The sequence below is a fragment of the Carya illinoinensis genome, chromosome 3 (assembly GCF_018687715.1).
Source record: "Carya illinoinensis cultivar Pawnee chromosome 3, C.illinoinensisPawnee_v1, whole genome shotgun sequence".
In the NCBI taxonomy this organism is placed as follows: Eukaryota; Viridiplantae; Streptophyta; class Magnoliopsida; order Fagales; family Juglandaceae; genus Carya; species Carya illinoinensis.
The window spans coordinates 1177713-1197054 of NC_056754.1; the positions used below are offsets into that span (position 1 = coordinate 1177713).

The 19342-nt window shown below is 37.8% G+C and overlaps 4 protein-coding genes and 1 pseudogene across 8 annotated transcripts; 4 read left to right on the forward strand and 1 right to left on the reverse strand.

Annotated features, from left to right (window-relative positions):
- Window positions 1-414: 414 nt before the first annotated feature.
- LOC122302305 (chlorophyll a-b binding protein CP26, chloroplastic-like) lies at window positions 415-2653 on the reverse strand. Its single transcript, XM_043113497.1, has 6 exons — window positions 2335-2653; window positions 2147-2231; window positions 1940-1990; window positions 1727-1847; window positions 1192-1326; window positions 415-860 (listed from the first exon to the last, which is right to left on the reverse strand). Exons 1-6 carry the CDS (start codon window positions 2558-2560, stop codon window positions 600-602), a joined length of 879 nt encoding a protein of 292 aa, XP_042969431.1. The 5' UTR covers window positions 2561-2653; the 3' UTR covers window positions 415-599.
- A 1491-nt stretch (window positions 2654-4144) lies between these two features.
- Window positions 4145-9829, forward strand: LOC122302307 (uncharacterized protein ycf45). 5 transcript variants are annotated; one of them, XM_043113502.1, is made up of 10 exons: window positions 4145-4864; window positions 4934-5012; window positions 5162-5253; window positions 6039-6116; window positions 6959-7179; window positions 7548-7620; window positions 7803-8087; window positions 8523-8666; window positions 8885-8935; window positions 9611-9829. In XM_043113502.1, the coding sequence occupies exons 2-10, from the start codon at window positions 4988-4990 to the stop codon at window positions 9680-9682; spliced, it is 1041 nt and encodes a 346-aa protein (XP_042969436.1). In that variant the 5' UTR covers window positions 4145-4864; window positions 4934-4987; the 3' UTR covers window positions 9683-9829. The 5 variants fall into 5 exon arrangements, with proteins under 5 accessions (XP_042969436.1, XP_042969435.1, XP_042969437.1 ...); XM_043113501.1 differs by lacking the exon at window positions 4934-5012 and having other exon boundaries at window positions 4145-4563; window positions 4842-4864; XM_043113503.1 differs by lacking the exon at window positions 4934-5012 and having other exon boundaries at window positions 4145-4563.
- A 1164-nt stretch (window positions 9830-10993) lies between these two features.
- LOC122302306 (reticuline oxidase-like) lies at window positions 10994-13206 on the forward strand. The gene has a single exon (XM_043113498.1). The coding sequence runs from the start codon at window positions 11344-11346 to the stop codon at window positions 12991-12993; it is 1650 nt and encodes a 549-aa protein (XP_042969432.1). The 5' UTR covers window positions 10994-11343; the 3' UTR covers window positions 12994-13206.
- Window positions 13207-14192: 986 nt separating this feature from the next.
- Window positions 14193-16505, forward strand: LOC122302312. The gene is made up of 2 exons (XM_043113506.1): window positions 14193-14497; window positions 16129-16505. Exons 1-2 carry the CDS (start codon window positions 14268-14270, stop codon window positions 16331-16333), a joined length of 435 nt encoding a protein of 144 aa, XP_042969440.1. The 5' UTR covers window positions 14193-14267; the 3' UTR covers window positions 16334-16505.
- Window positions 16506-16652: 147 nt separating this feature from the next.
- Window positions 16653-18981, forward strand: LOC122302309 (annotated as a pseudogene).
- The last annotated feature ends 361 nt before the right edge of the window (window positions 18982-19342 follow it).

Below are 19342 nucleotides of genomic sequence, written 5' to 3' on the forward strand. Positions count from 1 at the left end.
GGGTAGGTTCCCGTTTCTTTTTTTGATAATTGTTTTCCGCGACTCTCCTTTGGTGAAATTTTCTTTTCCGATGGGAAATTTTCAATGCTAATCTTGCTAACCCATAGCTGAATTGTCATGGACATGATGAAATCACATTATGATGACCTCTTTTCATGTTTTCGTTCTTCTTATGAACATGGAACCTTAGCTAATGTGGCATCGTAAAATCAAACATTTGTTTGATATTTCTTTATTTGCCTATCAATCATTTAATAATACGACAAGAAATGATTAAATGATGATGGTTAAAAAGAGGATGAGTGACATTTTTTTAATAAATAATAGCATAAAGTAACTGACAGTTATAGACCATGCACTTGGTGACGGCTTGGTGATTGGCTAGTTGGCTACAAGCATCCGAAGAGAATAATGTGGCTTGGAGAAAATAGTTTTCATGTTATAACCATAGGTGAATACTGAATAGTGCTAGGTCTCTGTAAATTAAAACAGTGGGACTTTCAATTTCACGGATGGAAGTCAAATGCCTTAAGAACGTCTCATTGACATGTACAATGCACATTTACGATTCTTAATGGAGAGGAGGAGGAGGCTTCAAATCACAGGGTTGGAGCTCTTTCCGCAGATCCAGCTATGACTGTGAGCAAGTTGTTGCCAAAAGGATCACTGAGATGTTTTGCAAGGTTTTCCACTGGACCTTCTCCGGTGACATAAGCTTGAATGAAGAAACCCAACATAGAAAACATTGCAAGTCTGCCATTCTTAATCTCCTTCACCTTTAGAATTGCAGCCTGGTCAGGGTCGTTTGCAAGCCCCAGTGGATCAAAAGGTCCACCTGGGTGAAGCTTGTCGTCCAAATCCTACCAGGAAAAGAACACAACAAGAAGCTTACATTACTTTTGTCTAATAACCAGAATACAGAAAATCTACATGCAGAGTCCTGGTGAAGCTTTTTATGCTACTTTTGGGGATCCTTCAAAGAGCAAATCAAATATTCCACTATATTATGCTTATACTTCAAGGTTCCAAAATACTAGTGATGAATTTCAATATTATAGTACGAATTGTTGTTAACCTCTATAATCGACCATACTTTTTTTTTAAAAATGCTAGTACATGCATGAAAAGACAGTTATTAATAGCACCGATACTTGTTATAAGACCAGGATATGTAACAAAATCCTCACATACCAAGCCATTGATAATTCTGTAGTACTCTGCACCACCAACAAGAACAACCTCAGCAACGACAGCAAGAACAAGATTGATGGGGATGTTCTTCCCAAAGTAATTCAAGGTGTTCCCATCAAGGAGTAGTGCTCCTGTCTGCGTTGTGTACAATGCATGATCACCATAAGTTGAACAATTATGTTTAAAGCTATCCAAGAACAAGAAATTTAAGGATGTGTAAACTGACCGATACCATTAAAAAATAAAAGTTTGATAGCTGCCTTCAATGATATCATTGCTTTACTTGGGATTTTTTCCCCTAATGAGTAGACATGGTTATGTTCTACTGCATATAAAACTAGGGTCAAATTTGATTTCCTTGCGCTGCATGTTGTGATACCTGGACTTGGACATTCGCAATGCCTAGGTTCTTTGAAAATAAATGTGTGCGGCATCTCATGGTAGAGGAAAGGTTCTTTGTAAATAAATGTGTGGGGCATCTCATGCTAGAGGAAAGTTTATGTGACACAAATAGAAAGGGAGGTTAAAAGAGAACCTTGAACCAGACAGCCTCAGGGCCACAGTTAGCACCAAATTTGTTGAAGGCCTCTGGGATAATGAATCCGGCCGCACCAAGCATTGCCCAGCGGCCGTGAATCAACTCATACGCCTGATATCTGCAATCAAAGCATCCCCCAGACATTTTTTTTCATTGATGGTTGTGTTAATCAGTGCATATCAATGGGGAATTAACAGAGTTTTTACATACTTGCTGAAGTCCTCTGGCTTCTTGCTAAGCCCAAAAGGATCATAACCATAGCTGCATTCACATGAACAAGCAAGATTATTCATTCAAACTAGATAGTAGTAGTACGTTATTAATTTCTTAAGATTTGCAACTATAAAGGCCAAACGTAGACCATCAAATATAATTCTGAAAAAAAAATAGATTCGAGTTTAAGAAGAAGTAACATACTCTCCTGGAACTTCTCCTGTCAAGTACTCCGGGATCTCGGATCGGTCCAAGAGGCCCTCCGGTAAGAAAATTCTTCTGTCAGGACCTAACCAAACGGCCATGCAGAATGTGGATAAGTCCAACATAAAGGAGCTCAACTCGTTATTATAGTAACGAAAAAGAGATCATCGTTCAAGCGGTTTACTTACCATACCACTTGGCGAGCTCCTCGTCGACCGAAGAAACAGCAGCAGGCTTTGACTTGGGAGGCGGTGCAGCCTTCTTCCTGGAGAAAAGAGCAACAGTCTTGAAGGTGGCCGGGCTAGAGGCCGTTGGAGCTGATGCCCTGGCGGCACCACTGAAATTGAGAGGGTTTCCGAGCATTTCCGACACACCAAGCGAGGCAGCCGCAGTGGATGCTGTCAGAGAAGCCATTTCTGGATCGCCGGAAACTAATTAAAGCTCTAGTGGTGAAGTGGTGATTCAGAGTAAGATAGGCGTAGTAGTAATGGAGAATGCAAATGACGGAGAAATGAGATACTATAAGCTTGAGCTGGTGGACGTGGGCATGCCAGGTAGGATACATGTTCATGGTCTTTGATTGGTCTGCATGCATTGATGCATGGTGGGATGCGTAATCCATTGCAACGATATGATAGGGTGGGTTGTGTGATGTGGCAGATGATGGTGCTGACGTGGGAGGCTCCTGGTCCATTAGATTGCTTCGGTTTGGATAACATGTCCCATCCAATGTTTCACGGATATATGTTTGCTCTCATCCACAGCAATCAGCTCTACTAAAACATACAGTGACTTCTTTGTTTTCCTCACGAGGTGTGGGGTTAAAGGCGTTAAGCAATTACTTGTGCCCAGGATTTCGTACATAATACATATGCATATGAAATCATCTGTTAAGTTAACCTGAAACCCCCTTCCTTAAATCCCTGCATGCATCATTTTCACACTTCACCGACGTGTCTCATTGCATTATTGCATCTTCCCTATGACCGAAGTTTCCACTAAAATTGGCACCAACAGGGGCATGTACCAATTAAAATACAGCCGTTGCAAAGCACCCACGAAAAGGCACACTTCATGTATAAGGTCTGCGCATTAATGTATATAGCTCATCTGGAAGTAGACGGCCAAGAGAGAGAGAGAGAGAGAGAGAGGTTTATCCAAATCTTTATTTTGCATCTCAAGGAAACAAGTTTCCAGTCACAGCTGGTTGGGAGAGGAGTCTCCTTTATTTATTTTTATAATTTCCTACATGGAAATCCATGTATGTGTACGGAATCTGTCTAGACAGCCTCATAATTCATTTCATTATACAGCAGGAACTCGAACTGATCATCTTCTCCACTACTTGACACTCTCTCTCTCAGAATAGCTTGGTAAATATAATGACAAGCTAACCAACAAGTGCTTGATATGTTAGATCTAATTTACAATAAAAGTAGTTTTACAATTCAACATACACATCAAATTATGTCAGTTTATGAATTTACTTTTATGAGATATTTTTATTAAAACATTTCTCTTACAAATATATATGATCTCCTCTAACTTATACGAGAAAAAAATCCTCCAAATCATAATATTAATGTCATTTATATTCTGAATATGTGAAATATACATGTAACCCATATATTTATAAATGAGAAGTGTTATTGACCATTATTTTTGTTATTATCATGTCATCATCCAAGCCGAAGAGTCAAGACCTATCTATTATCCGATCGCCATATTTTACATAAAAAAAATTGATGACAGAATAATATAAGAGAATGGTGGATATAATTTTTCTCATTCCTATTTAAAAAAGACAAGTTTATCTTATATTTTAAATATACATGTGACATGACTCATTTGGAAAAAATTAATGTACATATAATTATAAAGTATGCAAGACGTAAGTATTGTATAGTCATATTAAAAAAAATTAAAATTTATTATTTAAAAATTATTATTTTTAAATCTCATATTTATTTAATTTTTTTGAAATGATTATAAGTGAACTTTTCTCGTTCAAAAAACCAAGGCGATCAACGTTGTCCAAAAAACCAAAAGAAGAAGAAGAATCGTAGTTATGTCTTCGTTTGATCTTTATTTTATTGCGGATAACTCTCTCTTGTTGCGGAATTGCGGATAATAATTTGTACGCAATGCATACATGGTAACGAAAGAACCAATAGCCACAGAGAGCCGCACAGAGCAGGATGAATTCAACGACGACAGTGTTGTCGGCCAAACCCTCCTTCCCGCTGAAACCAAACCCAAATCCACTCATCAACCTCAACTGGTTGTCCTTGGAAAAGATTCATTCTTGTCTCCGGTTGGGACCACGCATGAGTCTTGCCGGCATCGCATTCTGTCAAGCACCGTCGGACGTTGCTGCCCATATAATGGTGCAGGATGATCTCGACGCTTTCTTGCAGGTGCTCCCGTACTCAAATGGCTTCCTTTCTTTTCTTCATTCTTTCTCCTCCTCCTTTCTTGATTGATATGTTCACACGCATATAGGCAAACGGTTGGTTTGCAATTAGCATTTGATGGCTTCAGTCAAATACTTATCTTTTTTCTATTTGTTTCATTTTGTTACTTATTCTTATATTTATTGCATTGGCTATGAACATGCTTGACCCCATTTTCATCTTTATTCTTCCTACTTGTTACATTTTTTCTGGCATGGTTTCTGAACATCGAATGGGGATAGAAAAAGATCAGCTTTGAGAAAAGGTAGAGTTTTCATGGACTGGCTTCAGTCGATTTTTTTTATTTATTTTTCATATCTGTCGTCTGTATCAGCCTTCAAGCCAAGTGAAAATGTAGGAAACTTAAGAAGGGCTGTATTCGTTTTATATGCAAACACGGTCTCTTTTTTCAGGTATTTTTAAAGGTTTGATTTTCAGAGGGTTTTTGTTTAGAGTAATTTATGATTCTCATCTGGAAACTGCCCCTTCTATGTTTAATTTGGTCGCATATTTTTTTTTGGCTATTTCCTTATTTGGTCTTGAGGTTTGCTTTCTGAATCAGGCAACATGCATTTGTTGTCGTTTGCACAGATTCTTCCATGTGATTTGCGTGACAATCTTCTTAATGAACCTAGGAGAGGTCAACTTTTAGAGGTGACTATTCTTTATGTCTATTATTTCCCCCCTTTTATTTAGTTTTCTTCGTCTGATAAACATGTGCAGTTGTTGTGATGTTATATTGATGATACATTGTGGCACCACATCCATCGTAACTTCTCTCGACTAAACATTTTTTTACCCTAGTTCTGAAAGTAATTATTCTGCTAATTTATCCAATGTTGATTTATTGGCCTAGATATATTATGTTGGCCATTTAAAACACCATTGATACTTCTATGTTGAGTCATTTCACTGTCTATTTGTACTTGACAATGCCCTCTGAACATTTCTAGAATTAAAAAAATTTCATATCAAGTTGGAGCTGTATCCTGCATTCCTGCTCTTCTTGGATGCTCTTTGGTAAGTACGGGACACACCAACATCAGGAAACAACCTTCTTCCAATAAATTTTAAGCATACTATAAGGGAAAACATGATGATTTATTGCTGAGCAATTTTGAATGCTTAGGGTGTCAATGGTGTGTTTCCTCAGAGAATCTTATCTTGAATAGTTTCTTCAGACCCAAAAAAGACAAGAGTTCTTCTGGAAGGCATATTCTGCTTGAGAAAGAATGCTTATGTGCTAACCTTTACTCCCTAGGGATTAATGGCCTTGATTTTACTGTGCATAAATCCTTTCCTTTTTTGTCCCATTTTAAAATATTTGTCCGTTCAAACAGTTTATCTGGCATTTTTGCTTTACCGTAGTATGATGCTCATGTGCTATACTGTTACTTATTATAAAACATGATGATGCTTATGTAATGCAACAACACTAGGTTATATTGGATCTGGGTCGTTTTCCAGAAGCACGCTATCTAGGTGAATTTGGGGGCTGCTATCTGAGGAATACAAAGGTAAATGCATCCTTCATGTGTCAAAGGTTAGAGTTTGGTTTCATTAGTGGAGCACATAATTCTTCTTTGTTCTTGCTACATTTTATTCTGTATTCCTTATAGTTGATTAATGTATCTAGATTTACAAAACCGTGTTGGATATGAAAAGTTTGGGTCAATTGTTTAAACAACCACTCCAAATTTGGCTTGATTCTAATTGAACCCTTGACTTTTAATGGAAATTCTCATTGTGGATTAAAATTATTGATCATCCTGGTTAGAGCTTGATCTTTGAATCCTTCTGTGCTTAGGGCTCCTTGTTTTAAATAACTTTTTCTGCTGAAAATTACCCGTCATTGATGGTGGAACACAAAGAGGTGGTTCCTTGGTGATGGTGGAACTTATTTATTTTTAGGGGTTCCGTTCTTTTTTATGAAATTTCAAATTATATGTGATAAAATTGCCACTTGGATATTTCATGTAGGAAAATTTAAAAATAATTGAGATAAGGGCCTATTAGGAGATTTGTAGAAGCAAAAGATGTGTGATTAAAACATTTACAAATTTTTCATCTACTTGAATGAATTCAACTTAGAGGGTATCGGTGAATCTTACCAAATCTATTTTATTCCCTTTCTATATTAATTATTAAAGAGAATACTACAAGAAAACTGTTTATTTGCGACCAGTTAGTTTTAGTGAAATGACTATTTCTAGTTAAAATTAGTTGCAAATAGTCTTTTGGTTGCAATAAATTGGTCACAGAAGCCCGATTTTCTTGTAGATATATACCTATAAAAAAAAATTATTAAAGAAGATGATTTTGTGAGATCTACTGAGCTGATCAATTTATTATTAACTAGGTGTCGGTGAAAGAGTTGGAGCATGCTCAAAATTCTGTTGGATCATTTGGGGGTGATAATAGAGCTGGCATTGAAGGCACCCTGCACAGGATATCTGCAATCAGGAGTAGGAAAGGGGCAATAGTTGGTTTGACTTGCCGAGTTGGTAGGGCAGTCAGTGGACAGGTTGACATGGTTTCTGATCTGCTTCAGTATGGGAAGAGCATCTTGTTTGTTGGAAAGTATGTATGCCAAGTGTTACTATAATATATTATTTGTGATACTGCAATTAGGAATAGGAAAGGGCACTCTTTTTCTTTTTATTTACTTGTGATACAGGTTTAAGATTAGGACATTCAGTGTTTGGGGATCCCATACTAATGAAATCACTCTATTGTCCTCACAGCAGGCTAGAATCAGATCGATCCCTTCATGGGTGAAAAAGGAACGAAAAAAAAGCTATTCTGCATTATGTTTATCACTATCTGGATTTTAGGGGGAAAATACCTCATTTACATTTTTTTTCTTTTATCATCAACATATTTTCTGGTTTTTATGTTTGTCCCATTTAATACCTTTGACTTTCTGATGATTTCTTTAATTCTTAAAGGCCTGGGGTTGGCAAAACAACGGTTATGCGAGAGATTGCCCGTGTCTTGGCAGATGAATTTCACAAAAGAGTGGTGCGCTGAGTATTTTCTGTATTACATTGTGGCATCTCTCCCTCCCTCCTTCCCTCTCTCTCTCTCTCTCTCTCTCTCACACACACACACACACACACACACACAAACACACTAGATATACACAATCTGAAAAACTTGAGCTGAATATTGTTACATTTTAAAAGTATACCAAACTGGAGTAGGTGATTGTTGATACAAGCAATGAAATCGGAGGGGATGGAAACATTCCACATTCAGCAATTGGAGGTGCAAGAAGAATGCAGGTACCAGAACCATCCATGCAACATAGAGTCATGATCGAGGCAGTAGAGAATCACATGCCTGAGGTGATCATAGTTGATGAGATTGGCACAGAAGCTGAAACTCATGCTTGTCGCTCAATTGCCAAGAGAGGTGTCATGCTTATTGGTACTGCTCACGGAGAGCGGCTTCAGAATATAATAAAGAACCCGACTCTCTCTGACTTGGTTTGTTCATTGTCCTCATCTCTTTAAGACCCTCATAATGTGGATATAAGGTTTTCTTGAGTTCCCTTTATACAAACTTAAAATTCTGCATTTATGCATCAATTTCTAGTCTAAGTAGTTTCAAGACTTTTTTTAGTAAAATTCCTCAGACATATTTGTGCTTGGTTTTCCCCCTCATAATTGACATTAGGGATAATGGTGACGAATTAGTATAATTTTGTGAAAGAGTTTGATGATTACCTCATTTAATGCGTTCTTCGCATTTTCTTATTTGGCCTTGTTAGCAATTCAACCTTAGAAGGGTAAAAAAATGAATTAAATAATATAGCAAAACTCATATTCAAATGCAAGGCATGAATCTATATTGATTAGTTTGCAACTGCAAGGCATGAATGTTGGGTTAATGTTCCACGCTTATTGCTTTTGCTCTCTTAGGTTGGGGGAGTGGAGACTGTCACTTTGGGAGATGGTGAAGCCCGTGCTAGAAGTTGTCAGAAAACTGTTCTAGAAAGGCAAGCTTCTCCAACATTTGATTTCTTGATTGAGATGAGAGACAGGCACTATTGGGTTACACACCAGGTATGTTGATTGACGTTTATTTTATTTGAAATTAAGAGAGTTATTTAGAGAGCACTATTATTAATTTACAATTATTGCTAATTTTTGGGGTGTGACTACAATTGTTATTGTTGGTCATATTCATATTCTTCTTATTGTTCTTCTTAGTTTTACTTCTCTCGTAAATATTTTTCTTTAATTCACTTATACAAAATTATTATTTCTATTCCATTCTGCAGACAGAGAAGAGTGTGGACATGTTGCTTCGAGGCAAAAACCCTCAGGTTGAGGTAATTTTCCTAGTTGCTACATAACTTGGAATTTAGTTGTTTGGATTAAAAGCGTTTCATTTGCAGCTAAGAACTCTTTTTCTTTAAATTTTGATTTGAAAAATAGTTCACAATTTAAATTAAGAATAACCCCTCTCTCTCTCTCCCTCTCTCCCTCCATAAGAATTATAGGGCAGAACAATGGCCAAATGTATTTTATGTCTATTTAATATATTAGCATTATATTATTTAATCATATTAAATAATATGATTAAATAACTTGGAATTTAGTTGTTTGGATTAAAAGCGTTTCATTTGCATCTAAGAACTCTTTTACTTTAAATTTTGATTTGAAAAATAGTTCACAATTTAAATTAAGAATAACTTCTCTCTCTCTCTCTCTCTCTCTCTCCCCCCCCCCCCCCCCCCCCCCAAATAAGAATTATAGGGCAGAACAATGGCCGAATGTATTTTATGTCTATTTAATACATTAGCATTATATTATTTAAGCATATTATGTTTTGTTAAGTTGTATATCTTATTTTATTTTGCTTGGAAAGAAAGCCCTTAAAAGAAATTTCCTTCTTGTCTTCTTTCTGTGGTGGGCCAAAATATCCTTCTACACCTTTGTATGGTTGTGTTTGTGCTTTTAAGCCGCGTTGGAGTGATAACGACTCTGAAACTCTATTTTTGCAGGTAAGGAGGAGGGATAAAATGTTCAAGGTTGTCATAGAAAAATCAAAGGCCTATGACAAATGCGACTCTTGATTTTTGTTTTGGTAGCATTTTCATAAAGATTGGCACTCTTTCACGATAAAAGAAATTAAGATCAACGCCCCTTGTTTTCACAACATTGCTGTAAATAGATCGTAGGATTGTATAGTTGAAGATCAATTCCAAATTTTTTTCCTCTCATGAGTGGTGTATATTATTCTCGAAGTTAATGGAATTGCCGAATCAAGGGCTTTAATAGGCAGCATTTGCCATCTGGGCAGTATGGTACAGTAGCATCCTCGGCCCCCCCATAAATGCGAAAATCCAAGCCCCTTAATTATGGAACAGACACTAAAGCCTTTCGTCTAACACGTAGAATAGATCAACCTCTGTGTATCATATAGTCTGTGTGCTGTCTTGAATATCTATATATGAAGCTTCTGTAATGCTCGTGTGCCTTACAATTAGGCGAACATGATTTAAACAAGAATTTGTCTTTTGAAAAGCTTTTGTATAAGGTGCATGGATTTCGTGATCTAGGCGTTAACACATCGATGGACGGCAGTTCTTGAGGTGGCGGCGGCAATGGTATAGCCAGTAGGTTACCTAATTTTAGATGAGTGGGATCCACTTTCACTCCCCACCCACATGAATCTTTTGTAGCTTGGAAGTATATGCTTCCAATGGATCTTTTCTTTAGTTATTATCTTGCTTTCCAGTTATTAGGAAACTGAATGCAACGGGAGACGAAGTCGGCATGAGCAGGAACGCCTTTCCAAATTCTTTTTTTTGCTGTTCTTAAAAATAGGCTTTTAAAGTCGGGGTTTCAGATAAAAAGAAGGAGATGCGACGGACGTATGTGTAGTAATGAAGAGTGCAAGCATAGATAGGAGGAGTTTTAGAAGCAAGGTAGACAACCCAAGTGGGTTTGTCTAATTGCATATCCTCAATGATCAATATATATTTTTCAACTTTCACCAATTTTTAAGACTTCTGTTCAAATGGTGCTACATGTCCAAATTTCCATTCATCTTGATGATAAGTTCCTAACCAATGGTTTAAAGTGAAAAATGTAAGTAGTTTGAGGTTTGAGCTCTTGATAGTTTCAGTACAGAAGGAGAAAACGAGTGGTGGTGAAAGGTGCGATCCCCCGGAAAATAGAACCATATTATTTCCCCATATGATATACAATGACATTCACACTTTCAAATTTTGGAGAGTGGGGGGGCCTGAGACCAATTTTATTGAGGAGTATTACTTCGCTAAAAAACATGAGCAAACGTGGGAAGCCTTTGGATTTATGGTTGGCCGGCATGCATGTGTGTTGAATTAATATATATATATATATATATATATGGCGAATTGATTCTTTTATAATGCCATGCTGATCAAGATTAATTACACAGGTCTCTCTCTCTCTCTACACCAAACCTCTTTAATTTCATGCAGACTAGTTTTGTCACCTTCTGGGGGGATGTTTGTATCGATCAAATTTAAGTACGCATTTAAGAGTTCCTCTTTGATCAAACTTCAAGTGATATTGAATACGAGGCCGGCCACATCTACACCCCCTTGCATTGATCTCTCCATCCGTTTGTCCTCAACGTATCAGATTATTCTCCAGTACTTTCTCCTTAAATATTCAACTTGATTATAGCAGTTCTTTCCAATAGCAAGCAGCTTAATTACTTCTCAAACCAACAAGTTAAGCAGCCATGGTGAACTCCCAGAGAAACCCATTTCCTTCAGTCATAATCTTTATCTTCCTGTCCTCTGTTGTTCCTTATTGTTCACCTGCAGCACTAACAGCCAACCTCACTTCTTGTTTGACTCTTCATGGCATTAACAACTTCGCCACATTCCCCGACGTAGAAGATGATCACTCAAATTACTTTGAGCTCCTCAATTTTTCAATTCAGAATCTCAGGTTCGCAAAGTCCACGATTCCTAAGCCAATGGCCATTATACTACCGGAGATTCTGGAGCAGCTACTGAATACTTTTTTGTGCTCCAGAAAAGAAGGGCCTTGGGAAATTAGAGTGAGGTGCGGTGGACACAGCTATGAAGGGACTTCTTATGTTACCACTGACGAGGTTCCATTTGTAGTCATTGACATGAGGAATTTGAGCCATGTTTCGGTGGATTTGGAATCCGAAACGGCATGGGTGGAAGGTGGTGCAACTCTTGGTGAGACGTACTATGCCATTGCTAATTCAAGCAACAGTCATGGATTCTCAGCTGGGACATGTCCAACTGTAGGAATTGGTGGGCATATTGGTGGTGGTGGATTTGGATTGTTGTCGAGGAAATATGGAGTTGCAGCGGATAATGTGGTGGATGCGCTTCTTATTGATGCTAGAGGACGATTGTTGGACAGGGAAGGCATGGGAGAGGAAGTTTTTTGGGCAATTAGAGGAGGTGGTGGGGGTGTTTGGGGGATTGTCTATGCTTGGAAAATCCAGTTGTCGAAAGTGCCAGAGGTTGTGACCAGTTTCAGAGTCCCAAGACCAGGCAGCAAGCTCCAGGTAGCTGAGTTAGTATACAAGTGGCAATATGTTGCCCCCTACTTAGAAGATGACTTTTATCTGTCATGTTTCGTTGGTGCTGGTCTACCACAAAGTGTAGCAACTGGAATATCAGCTGCATTTAATGGGTTTTATCTGGGTCCTAGAAGCAAAGCCATATCCATTCTAAAAATTGTGTTTCCTGAGCTGCATATTGAGGAAGAAGATTGCATGGAAATGAGTTGGATTGAATCAATTTTATTCTTCTCCGGCCTAAGCAATGGGAGCTCAGTGTCTGACTTGACCGAAAGGTATCTGCAAGACACAGGATATTTCAAGGGCAAATCAGACTACGTGAGAATCCAAATTCCATTAACGGGCATAATGGCGGTCCTGGATTTACTTGACAAGGAGCCCAAAGGACAAGTCATCTTAGACCCTTATGGTGGGTTTATGCAAAGTGTAAGCAGTGAATCCATCCCTTTTCCTCATAGAGGAGGAAATCTCTTTTCAATTCAGTATCTGGTGACTTGGCAAGAAGAAGATAAAAACAAAAGCAGCATGTACATGGATTGGATAAGAGAACTATATAATTTGACGACACCATTTGTTTCAGCGGGTCCTAGGGCTGCCTATATTAATTACATGGACCTTGACCTTGGAGAGACCGAACCGGTTATAAATACTAGTGTTCCAGTTGGGGATGCCGTAGAGAATGCCTGGGTCTGGGGTGAAAAATACTTCTTGAATAACTTTAATAGGTTGGTAAGTGTCAAAACAAGTATTGATCCAAACAATGTCTTCAAAAATCAGCAAGGTATTCCTCCAATGTCCTGTGCCGGTTTCAAAGCTGAGAAATAAGGAGTACTGAGTTCCTGAAATGTGAAGTTCTAAATTAACAACAAAAAACAAAACCGTATGCTAGTATCTCACCATGTTAAAACCACAGACCCCTCTTGAAGTGTTGATGATCATGTTTCTGTGTGAAAGTTTATGTGATCAATATCTGCATCACCATTCTCTGATTCAAATAATACAAGTGCTATGATCCAAAGCCTCAAATTACAAGGACCACGGAGTTTGCCTAGTTATTTCGATTGTTTTCTATGATTAGATATTGATCAGTTCCGAGCATGCTACAAGATAGCCTTTTCTGAGATGTTAGTGAATTTAGATGCGCAGATATCCGATTAGCATAGAGTTTAACCGTGCATTTTACATTACAAACAAATGAGAAATTTATGCAGTACTAAGACGTGGCTAACAATTTTGGTCTGTTAGGTCTATTGGCCCATTGGGTTATGGGCTACACAACTGAATACAGTTCTCTCTTTTACCTTAACCCACTCCCCTGAAATTTATGAGATTTGACAAGTAACATTTATCTGTTCATCTAAGTCATATGGTTCGGATTAGTTATACAATATTAAAAATTTTATTTCATCTCATCTTATCTTAATTTATTATTATAATTTTTGCAAATCTTCGTATAAAATATAATAAATAATTTAATTTTTTCAAATCTTAATACAAAATTAATATTAAAAAATTATATTATAATAATATTTTATTCATTACTATTTAAAACATCTCTTCTTACCTATGTAACTAAATAGTCTACCACCCCCGATTAAATCAACATAACCCAGAGTGCGTTTTTTCCCTAATTTCAGCTGCTGATTTTGCTGCTTCGACAAATATAAGCTTGTGTACATGCTCATATATATATACACATACATACATATATATATATATATATATATATATAATCATGTCTGTAACAACAAATTAAGTCTCAGGCAGCATGTCATTTTACGACATGATATATACCCAGAGGCCAGAAGATACGAACCAAATAGTAAACAACCGATAAACGCAGCTCTTTGCATAAAGGAGCAAATATCAGCACCTTTCTACAGTTGATCTGGTTTAACCGTCTCCTAAAGTTTCCTACTTTGCCTGTTTCGTTCCATATCCACCTGGCCCAATCGACAACCAGAAAAAATCCTGGTTTTAAGATAAGGGGTGTGCGGATGAGAATTGGGGAATAGAAAAAGGAGATAGAAAAGTACTAAGATATACAAAGGGAACCCCCCAAAACGAAAATCTCGAGTCATCGCTAATACACATTGCACATGGCGCGTGTTTGTGCTCTGTCACCAAGCCAGTCTTTCCTATGTGTCAAAACCAAACACTCCTTATCACCTCTTTCCTATTCTTCCGTGAGCTGTTCGAGAGACAGGGTTAGGCGGCAGTTTGGTTCAATTAGAGCGGAGACCATGGCCACTGAGAAACTGGGAATTAAGATCGAGAAGAACCCACCCGAATCCAAGCTCACCCAACTCGGTATCAGAAAATGGCCCAAGTATGCGCACATGACCGTCTCTCTGTCCCTTTTTCTCTTTTGCTTAAATTTTTGTCAAGTTATTTGGAATCTTTGGTTGTGTTGCACTTGTTGTGGGTTTAGGGTTAGAAAGGAATGAGCTTTGCTCAAAAGACTAGGTACGTGATATCTGGGAACCAGATACCTGTGAAACATTAAGGCATCGAATACTCATAAACAATAGATGCCAAATAGTCATAGACAATCTGATTATTTTCTTTAAATTTCTTCCGCTTAACTGTCGATGACCCTGTACGCCAACTCTGTTTCATCCTTACAATGTGACTTTTATGACATGTATAAGAAACATTATATATTATCTTATGAGACTTGAAAGCAAAAATTGCATTGGTTGTAGCCATTGGGAGCGAGATAGGTCCTAACATGCAACTGGAAGAACTTAGATATTATGTGAATCTGATCAGAACCAACAAAAAGATTCCATCTTTCTAGCCGTTTAGATGAAGGGTTTCAGAATAATTTTTGGCAATTACAAAAAGATCATAGTAAAGACAGAAATAAGATTGAGATTGGAATTATCAAAAATTGATTTTTGGAATGGCAAAGATCAATTTCTAGATTCAAAGGTTCCTAAGAAATATTCAGATGATATTTAATGAAAATGGCTACTTACAATGGCTATTTACAACAGGGTAACCTTCATCACATACCAAACGAACTCGAAAAAATTGACCTGCCAATCACAATATCTTTTTAGACACTAAAAATATACTAATAAAAAAGACATAAAATGGAAGCCTAGAGAGTGGAGTGTGTTGGACGTATTGGACCGATGGACTTACTTTGCTTTGGGCTTCGATGCCCTTGCAACCTCTCCATGTTGGGGAAAACTTGGATCTTATGAAAGCCTTGAACAGATTCTCATCATACACCTCTGGATCACTTTTCCTAAACTCTTTCAACAATGCTTGTAGTTTGACCTGCTAAATGCCAGTTTATCCAATCCTTTCAGCAATCTGCTATTCTGGCTGCATCCTGTTTCATATAGTCTCTTGGACATCAAGCACATGTTCAATAACATCAAGTTGGCCTTTTGGCAGATAATCAACTGCTTTTCCACAGCTTCTACTTCTCCATCAAGCTGATTTAATTGCTACAGATGAAAATGATTTGCAAATCTGGTGGAAACTCGAGCAAACGAGCATTCAATTGATCTTCTTCGACACCTTAAATGGCCAAAACTTCCTTGACTTAAGCCTGTGATAAATCCCCTTATGGAACCTCTCGTGCCTCAAATGCACTAAGACCATGTCACCTACTCCAAATATCTCTCAACTCCTCGATGTTGGTTTTCTACCGTGGCATAGGCTTTGCTGCTAGCCTTGAGAGCAGTCCTTATTTTCTTGTGAACTCCTTGGCTATGGGCAGCAAAGCCTCTCCATCATCACCATCTGGAGCTTTATGTGGTAGTGGCATTAGATCCAAACTGTGCCGAGGTTTAAATCCATAAACCACCTCAAATGGTCTTTTTTATACAAGAACTTTGACCCATAGTGTACTTTTTGCATTAGTAGATCTACTTCTTTTCCACGATTATAGCTTCCTTTCTGGGTATATTAATGTGAATTTCTGCGGCACATTTGAGTTGACAGGTGGGGTTGCCCTCCAAGCAAATTCCCATGGACATACGATACTAAAGAGACTTGCTATTTGCTTGAAGGAAAAGTAAAGGTTACTCCTGATGGGGCTTCTGAGTCGGTGGAGATAGGTGCTGGTGACTTGGTCGAGTTCCCAAAAGGAATGAGCTGCACTTGGGATGTCTCAGTAGGTGTGGATAAGCATTATAATATGGGCTAGTGACTTCCTGAAGCCTTTTGCCTAATGTTCCAGTATATGCACACATGAAGTAAATTGGGTTTGTCTTCATAATCACGCCATTGACTGTGAACCGATATGGCATTAATCCGTGTAAAGTATGATGAACATGTGATTCTGAGATTTTACAACTAGTTTCTAGTTTCTGAACTAAGCAAACGCTACAACTCTCTCGCTTCCTATGCGCGCTTGGGAAGTGCACGGCCACTGTGACTTTTGTGCGAGTTTGTGGGTGCAGTATACTTTAGCCACAAATGTATTACACAAAAGTAATTTTACAAACTGACATGAGTTCACATGGTTTGTCAGATTATAAAGTTATTTTTATTATAAAGTAGATCTAATAGATCACATGAATCACGTCAGTTTGTGAAACTGCTTTTGTGTAATCTTTTTGTGGTTATAGCAGTTTTTTTTTTTTAAAAAAAAAATTACTAATATACATTGGCATTTACTTAAGGTTTATTTTTGGAGAAAGCTCAGAATGTTGCAAAGAACCAAACGGATACAGAATGCAATTACTCTGGAACACCGTTAAATATTATAAGCATATCTTCGAAAAAGAAAGGTTCTCTATTGGTAATAAATCAGTTAGAGAACCCCGTTTTGTTTTCGTTGTGAATCTTTTTCTACACATGATATCATAATGTATCTATGACCCTTATTTTGGCAGATAAGTCGGGATTAAATACATTGATTATCCCAATATCGATGGTAAAAAAATAGTAATAGTTATAATCAGCTCGACGAATGGAGACTTTTATCCAAATATGGATTGAATTTTAATATGTTTGCTTATCCGTATACAACGCTGATTACTTCCTCCAAAAGGATTCTATCCTCTTCTATAACGCCCTGCCCATTGATAAAAAAAAAATAAAGAAAGCTTTAGAGAAAAGGAAAGTGTTCAAAAAAAGTGAGAAGGGAAATGACAATCTCAGCAACGAGTCCAAGCCCGTCGATCGTGGCATTTGGCGAGATGCTCATCGATTTTGTGCCTGACGTGGCTGGAGTTTCCTTGGCTGAGTCTACTGCTTTCCTCAAAGCACCCGGCGGTGCTCCTGCCAATGTTGCTTGTGCCATCACCAAGCTTGGCGGTAACTCTGCCTTTATTGGCAAGGTTCTCCCCACTTCTCAAGTTTGTTTTTGGTTTTTAGCAGAAATTAGTCATAAGAAACACATATAAACGATACTGATCATGTTGTGTAATGATCAACAATTTACAGTTGGGAGATGATGATTTTGGGCACATGCTAGTAGATATCTTGGGGAAGAACGAGGTGAACACGTACAGACGGGGTGTGTTTTGATACGGATGCCAGAACTGCACTGGCATTTGTGACTCTGAAGAAGAACGGGGAGAGGGAGTTCATGTTTTATAGAAATCCTAGTGCGGACATGCTGCTAAAAGAGTCCGAGCTAAACATTGGTCTCATCAAGCGGGCCAAGATCTTCCATTATGGATCCATAAGCCTGATATCTGAGCCATGCAGGTCGGCTCACATTGCAGCCATGAAAGCTGCCAAGGAAGCCGGCATATTGCTTTCATACGATCCAAACGTGCGGCTACCTCTGTGGCCTTCTGCTGATGCTGCCAGAGATGGAATCAAGAGCATCTGGGATCAAGCTGATTTCATCAAGGTATATAGTAGAATTCTGAATAAGTTTATTGATAGATAAGATCTACTTGCAAAAATGCATAGACTTATATATATGTAATATCCTTTCAATAAATGTACCACTCAGTTACTACTACTTTGCTTGTTTCAAATTTGTTTAGGTGATTAAATGGTACTTATTTTGTTGTAATTGCTATAAATAGGTAAGCGATGAAGAGGTTCAATTCCTAACCCACGGAGATCCCGGCAAAGAAGATGTCGTTCTGAGCCTATGGCATGATAACCTCAAACTGCTCCTCGTTACCGATGGAGAGAAGGGATGTAGATACTTCACTAAGGTATATTATTCTTATAATTACTTGCATCCTAATTTTCTTGGAAAGGGTTGCACTGTAAAACCTTACAGCTCCATTGAGCTTTCCTCCCCTCCCCCTTATATTTTTGTGTATAAATGCATGCATAAACTATTCATTTCCACCCGATATATATTTTTACTTCTAGTGGATTTGATATAAATAACAGAGCTTCAAAGGAAAGGAGGCTGGGTTCTCGGTGAATACTGTTGACACAACTGGTGCTGGGGATGCTTTTGTTGGCGCTCTTTTGGTTTCCATGGCGAATGACACTGTCATCTTTCATGTATTTATTCTTTTCCTTTTTTGCTCACACAAGTTTTTATTTTTTGGTTTCATGAGTTTGCAATTAATTTTCTCTCTTTTGTTTCTTTATATATATATAATTTTTTTTTCTTTATGCAGGATGAAGGAAAACTAAGGGAGGCGTTGACATTTGCAAATGCTTGTGGAGCAATTTGCACTACAAAGAAGGGAGCAATTCCAGCGCTTCCATCCACCTACCAAGCTCATGAGCTCATTGACAAGTCTAAGGCCTAATAAATGTCCTTTATCATCCTTGGTTTTAGGTTTTCCATCGGACTCTTCTATCTCCAGGCTGTCTAATTAATGTGTATATGGGAATGGATAATAAGTAATTTACTTCGATTATTAAGAATTGGGAATCCCCTCTCTTGAATATATATATACACACACACACTAAATCATCTTGTATCCATGTGATCAAAAACTTTCCCTACATCAGTTGGAGAGAGCTTGAATTGAGCCATCCATGGAGCTGAGAGCCCTCAGTTGCAATGGCAAATTATCAAGTGCCTAAACCAACTCTAAGCTCAGGGCAGATAGATGCAAGTGAAATAAACTTGAAATAGTGAAGATTCATGTACCATATAATTAATTCAAACATGTTTCCCAGTCCTACCAATCAAATCTTATTAGAAGACCGTATGCTCGCTTAGATGAAACTGAGAGAGGGAAAGCAACAAGTGGAAATGAGGAAAATATAAAAAATATAGATA

What these genes read in the sequence shown, in the direction of transcription:
- LOC122302305 (XM_043113497.1), bottom strand. Translation starts at nt 2,560, where the DNA reads ATGGCTTCTCTGACAGCATCCACTGCGGCTGCCTCGCTTGGTGTGTCG. An exon ending in ACAGGAGAAGTTCCAGGAGA is followed by an intron (nt 1,991 to 2,146) that starts GTATGTTACTTC and finishes ATGTGAATGCAG; the next exon opens with CTATGGTTATGATCCTTTTG. An exon ending in ACAGAATTATCAATGGCTTG is followed by an intron (nt 861 to 1,191) that starts GTATGTGAGGAT and finishes TTTTCCTGGTAG; the next exon opens with GATTTGGACGACAAGCTTCA.
- LOC122302307 (XM_043113499.1), top strand. Translation starts at nt 4,345, where the DNA reads ATGAATTCAACGACGACAGTGTTGTCGGCCAAACCCTCCTTCCCGCTG. An exon ending in GGAGAGGTCAACTTTTAGAG is followed by an intron (nt 5,254 to 6,038) that starts GTGACTATTCTT and finishes CAACAACACTAG; the next exon opens with GTTATATTGGATCTGGGTCG. An exon ending in ACTATTGGGTTACACACCAG is followed by an intron (nt 8,667 to 8,884) that starts GTATGTTGATTG and finishes TCCATTCTGCAG; the next exon opens with ACAGAGAAGAGTGTGGACAT.
- LOC122302306 (XM_043113498.1), top strand. Translation starts at nt 11,344, where the DNA reads ATGGTGAACTCCCAGAGAAACCCATTTCCTTCAGTCATAATCTTTATC.
- LOC122302312 (XM_043113506.1), top strand. Translation starts at nt 14,268, where the DNA reads ATGGCGCGTGTTTGTGCTCTGTCACCAAGCCAGTCTTTCCTATGTGTC. An exon ending in GGTATCAGAAAATGGCCCAA is followed by an intron (nt 14,498 to 16,128) that starts GTATGCGCACAT and finishes TTGAGTTGACAG; the next exon opens with GTGGGGTTGCCCTCCAAGCA.